This window comes from Nicotiana tabacum, chromosome 23, assembly GCF_000715075.1.
Source record: "Nicotiana tabacum cultivar K326 chromosome 23, ASM71507v2, whole genome shotgun sequence".
NCBI lineage: Eukaryota > Viridiplantae > Streptophyta > Magnoliopsida > Solanales > Solanaceae > Nicotiana > Nicotiana tabacum.
Genome location: NC_134102.1, coordinates 126184478 through 126190459, shown reverse-complemented (window position 1 = coordinate 126190459; position 5982 = coordinate 126184478). Strand labels below are relative to the sequence as shown.

Genomic DNA, 5982 nt, shown 5'->3' with positions numbered 1-5982 from the left:
CCAACACTTTTAAAAGAAAAGTAAAACAACACAGGTTTAAATTCATCAAACTCTCAAAAACTAGATAGAAGGCCAAAACCCAATACAGAAATTCCCAATATCGGGGTGTCACGGAGTACATGAGCGTCTATACAACACAAGTCTGGAATATTATCTATAAAAGACTAAAACTAATTACATAAAGCGGAAAGATGGGGAAGGAGAGACAAGGTTTCCGAATGCCGGGAAGCTACCTTGGAATCTCCAACAATCAAGCTGCGCAAAAAATCAATACCCACCGTGTCCGGAAATACCTAGATCTGCGCACGCAGTGCAGGGTGTAGTGTGAGTATAACCAACTCAGTAAGTAACAAGACTAAATAATGGACTGAAAGTAGTGACGAATTTCACAGATATAGTTTAATTATAGAAATTACAACATAGAAAGATGGGCAAACATGATTTCTAAACATGATTTGCAGTTCAATTTCTATAACACATGGAGAATATACGGATAACAATAAATTATTCAGCTACACAGTCCCTAAGTATTGACCAAGTCACAAATTCCTACGGTGCACGCCCACACGCCCATCACCTAGTATGTGCGTCACCTCAAAACTAATCACATGATACATAATACGGGGTTTCATACCCTTAGAACCAAATTTAAAACTGTTACTTACCTCAAGTTATGCAAATCCCTACTCCAATACACCATTGCCTCGTGAACCGTCCTCCAAATGCTTCGAATCTAGCCACAAACAGTTCAATATAATTAACACGGGCTAAAGGAAGTTATTAATCAAAAGTCAAAAATCGGCTCAAAAGCCGGCCCCCGGACCCACGTCTCAAAATTTGATAAAAGTCACAAAACCCGAAAGTACATTATTGATTAAAAATGAGCACAAGGGACTTACCTCCAGAGACTCCTCGAAAATCCTCTCAAATATCGCCCAATCCCGAGCTTGAAATGTTTAAAATGAAGCAAAATTGCGAAACCTTGAATTTAAATGTTCTGTCCAGCCCTTCCGCATCTACAGAAACTTAACCGCATCTGCGGCGTTGCAGAAGCGACAATACTTCCGCTTCTGCGGTGAACCATTGGGACTGGGCCTCCGCTTATGCGATTCTGTTCTCGCATATGCGCAACCGCAGGTGCGGAATTCCCATCGCACCTGCGCAACCTCCCCACTTATGAATATTCTTCTTCCTCATATATCCACTTATTAAATCGCAAATTTTACGTGTCTCTCTCTCTCTTAGTCAAACAAGAGCGCAATGCTTTCCAGTTTAATGTAAATCCAGATAAAAATTAAATAATTTATCAGAAGCAACTTTATAGGCTTACTGGAGCATATTCCACACCCCAAACACATTAGCGGAACTAATGGCTCTTCTTAATGGCCTCAAACTAGGGTTAGACATTAATTAAGTTAAACCTTGAAAAAAAAGAGTTTTTAATTTGTGTTTGAAAAATAATTTTTGGAAGTTGAATTTGTGATTAGTTTTTTCAAAAACTGATCAAACTTCATGAACAAATAATATTTTTAATTTTTTGAAAATATAAATAAAAAGTCTATATCCAAACGGGAGCTAACTGCAACAAAGGGACTTACCCATCTTGAAAACGAAATTGATTTTTTAGAGGTGATCAACACGAATAATATGAAAAAATATGTATAGAATTTTTTGGTTGCATTTTTGTGTGTGTATATATATATATATATATATATATATATATATATATTAAAAATATCATGTATTATTTCAGATAAATCCATTTTTTTATAAAAAATCAAAAACGAAGAATTTCATGACTTTATTGACCTGACCAGAAAAAGGTAGTTTTTAATTTTTTATGATACTTCTTAATTGTTAATTGAATGAAATTGTAATGGTTATGAATTGACGTAGATGCTTTTATTTTATTGGACCACTATCAATTCTTTATTCGTCGAACGAGTAGTTTAAACCTATCGATTTTTGATATCATTTATCTACTTTGAAACCATTACTATTATTATAACTATAATATAGAAATTCTTTTTGTTTGCAATCTAAATTAAGCTAGGAGTCTCATTAATCAACTACTAGTTTGAACTGACCAAGCAAAAATATCATTCTTTTAGATCCGAACTAAGCCTTCGTAATACGAAATAATCTTGTTTTGTTCCTCGGTTGAAAAGAAATGTCTTTAGGTCCCGAGATATATATATATATATATATATATATATATATATATATATATATATATATATATATATATAAAACTTAAATTTTAAAAAATATGAAAACCAATTTATAAAACTTATGGGCTGGTTCGTAACCCACATAGGGCTGGCTTGGGCTGTCCATTTTAAGGTCCATAGAAATAGTGGGTCGGCCTAAATGCCAAAGCCCGCATGACAAATAGTTTTGGCTATTTAGCAAATCCTCCGTTGTTTGCTTTATTAGTCATAAAAGTAAACAAATACTACTTTTGTCAAAATACTATTATTGCAACAACATGTATGGTTTCGGATATGTACTTATAATAGAAGCACTCATATTTTGTAATGACGCATATTAACTATTATTATAATATTTCCGTTTCTAACCAAAAAAAAAAGAAAGAAAAATTTATCACGGACAAGAAATCTTTGTAATCTATCAAGTCACGTAGAGAGAGCTCTTAATTAATCTTTCAAATATTACTATATATGGTATGGATAAATCGTGGCTCGTGGCCAGTCTATGAGATCCAAAAGAACAACCGCAAATATTCTCTTTATCATTGAATAACTCCTAGAAATGCAAGGATATTGTTGCATGTGCCCAATAATATAATTTCTTTCAATTTCTCATTCCATAATCACAAGAACGGAGATATTTCGGTGCTTATTTATATCCTAAAATGAACACGTATCTGGTCAAATTATGTCCTAAACTACTAAGTACTAATTAATTTGCAGCTTTGATTTTGAATATTTATTATCAACCACATGATTCACAGTGCTATTTGTTTATTTTCAACGAACGTGAGAGGACAGTTCCTTCTTCTTGTTTACTCATATTGTACGTACTTCACATTTTCATATTGATAGGAGAATTAGAAGATTCAACAAAATAAAGCATGACCCATTTCCTTGAAAATGAACTCCATATATTCACAAAATAATTTGAATGGGATCGATGGTGTAATTGGGTACTTAGTTCTGATACTCTAATCTAAAAAATGTCGCAAGCAAACTCTTCATGACAAGCAAAATGCATTCATAAGTTACACTTTTCATTTTGCATGTAGCTTTTATAGGAGGAGGCATATAATATGCAAACGTGGAATACATGACATCTATATTTAGCTACACTTTTATTACTTAACCATAATCAACTAATGTATAGTATATCTTTACATATCACTTTACAATTAAATAACATAGTTCATTTACCAAAAAATAATAATAATTATTATTATAATAACATAGTTCAGTGTAAATATCATGTATCAGTAAAAAAAATCCATCATGGTGTCGTTGACTTATACACAAGATAAAAAGATTTATATGCAGTTGGGTTTGGTTTCAAAACGGTTGGGTACACTGGTTTAGGTGAAAACAGGCTGGCTTGTTTCTGTTAATGGGTAAATATAGTTGCTAACTTGGAAAGCCATGCACATTATATTCAGCAGAATTATATTGGCATGCCTATTGAACTTTTCGGTCAAATAATTTAATGATACTTCTCGGTTAAATTTATAGATTTTATAGTGAAATTTATTTCTTAATAGCAAATTATAAGTTCATATATTTTAAAGTACTTTAATAGAAAAGATATAGTAAGTTCAATTTTATGGAATGTCCCCGAAGGGACATAATAAGTTTAATGATTTTTTGAAAAATTAGTTGTGAGAGACAATAAATTAACAGTAAAGAGTGGAAGCGAATTTTTATCTCAATTAAGACATATTTTTAAGGTATAAAAATCATAATACGACTGTCGTGTAAAGAGGAAAAACATATATGGAAGATAGATCGTCGATTACACGTACACTATGACTGCATTCTTTAGTATAGTTTCCACAGCCAATAAATGAAATAATTTTGAGGGGGTCTTCGTACAGGCTCTAGCACATATATAAGGAGTTCCAGCATTTTCAAGATCGATGTTCAAATTATTAAGGAGAATAATTTAAGCCTCATGTGAAAATAAAGGAGGAGTATTTTTCTAGGAATAAGAAGATGATAGACAATGAAAATCTCAAAACTCTAAAGTCAATAATCCTATATAGTTTTATGTCAGTTGGAATTTGCCAGCTTGTTTTCATACTCATTACATTTGGTACTGCAGTTACGACCACATGGGCATCTTGCAATTTCTTCATTAATTTCATAAAATAGAAAAACTAAATGCAAGAATTTTCAGAATTCCATCTATAAATACTCACACATTTTCATCATTTCCAACACCAAACAAACAGCATTTTCACTTGCTAATTCAATTGTTGATAGGGCTAATTAACTTTAGTGGAAATGGCTAAGTTTGCTGCATCCTCCATTGCCCTTCTTCTCACTTCGAACATTCTCTTCTTCACTATAGTTAGCTCCACTAGTGTCCCATGCCCACCACCCCCACACCCTAAACCCCACCCTACCCCCTATACCCCAAACCCCACCCCAAACCCCAAGCCTACCCCTACCCCTTATACCCCAAGCCCCAAGCCCCACCCTACCCCTAACACCCCAAGCCCCACCCCACATCCCAAGCCAACCCCTAATACCCCAAGCCCCAAGCCATACCCTACCCCCAATACCCCAAGCCCCACCCCAAACCCCAAGCCTACCCCTACCCCTTATACCCCAAGCCCCAAGCCCCACCCTACCCCTAATACCCCAATCCCCACCCCACACCCCAAGCCTACCCCTTATACCCCAAGCCCCAAGCCATACCCTACCCCCAATACCCCAAGCCCCACCCCCAACCCCAAGCCTACACCTACCCCAAATACTCCACACCCCAAACCTACCCCTACACCCGTATACCCCTACTCCATCAACCCCATCATCAAATGGTAAGTGCCCAAAGGACACACTTAAGCTAAAAGTGTGTGCAAACTTGTTGAATGACTTGGTGCACCTTGTCATTGGAAGTAGCCCAGCCAAAACTGAATGCTGCTCTCTAATTCAAGGACTTGCTGATCTTGATGCTGCTGTTTGCCTTTGCACTGCTATTAAAGCCAATGTGCTGGGAATCAACCTTAATGTCCCTCTTTCCCTCAACTTGCTTCTCAACAACTGCGGAAAATATTGCCCCGAGAATTTCCAATGCGCATAAGCCAACTTTTTTATTTTTGTTTTTCTAGTTCCGAAATATGTATTTGGAAAATTTTCGCTTCTTTTTTCTATTTGCTTGCTTAAGATTATTGTTTATTTTCTGAGGAAATAGTTTTTTTCCTAATTGGTTAGGAAAGAAGACACCGTGGCCCTTGCATTCTTTTCGTTGTATTCCAGTTTTATTAGTAATAAGGTGATATGATATCTTCGGAAATAGGCTGACACAAAAAAAAATTCTCATTTGTAAGCTGATCTTTCCATGCTACTTAATCATAAGGCGCAATACTGCTCATTTTGGCATATATAGTTGCGGGGGTCTTAGGAAAGAAAGTAAATTAAATGATAAAGCACAGAGAATGATCAGGAAAACCTAAAAAATAAGAAAAATTGAAGCAACCAGAGGTGGAGCCATAAATTTGAAATTTATGAATTCTGAATTTGTCATCGACATTCATAACTCGTTTTAGTTATTGGGTCTATAATTAAATATTTATACTAATGAATTTTCTAATACAAATACAAATACAAAGTCTAAAAAAAATTACTGAATTTGTTCTAACCTGTACCTTATACTATGCAAGTATGCATCTCCGTCCTTGCCGAGGCATGCATGGAGGGCTCATAAACTATATCTAATTAAAGCCATGGCTGTATTTCAGCTTCTCAATTTAGGAATAATCTATTAAGAGAA

The 5982-nt window shown here is 34.9% G+C and overlaps 1 protein-coding gene across 1 annotated transcript; it reads left to right on the top strand.

Moving 5' to 3' along the window:
* The first annotated feature begins 4429 nt into the window (after nt 1-4429).
* LOC142177503 (14 kDa proline-rich protein DC2.15-like) lies at nt 4430-5583 on the top strand. The gene is made up of 2 exons (XM_075246470.1): nt 4430-4705; nt 4998-5583. The coding sequence occupies exons 1-2, from the start codon at nt 4491-4493 to the stop codon at nt 5290-5292; spliced, it is 510 nt and encodes a 169-aa protein (XP_075102571.1). The 5' UTR covers nt 4430-4490; the 3' UTR covers nt 5293-5583.
* Nucleotides 5584-5982: the final 399 nt, after the last annotated feature.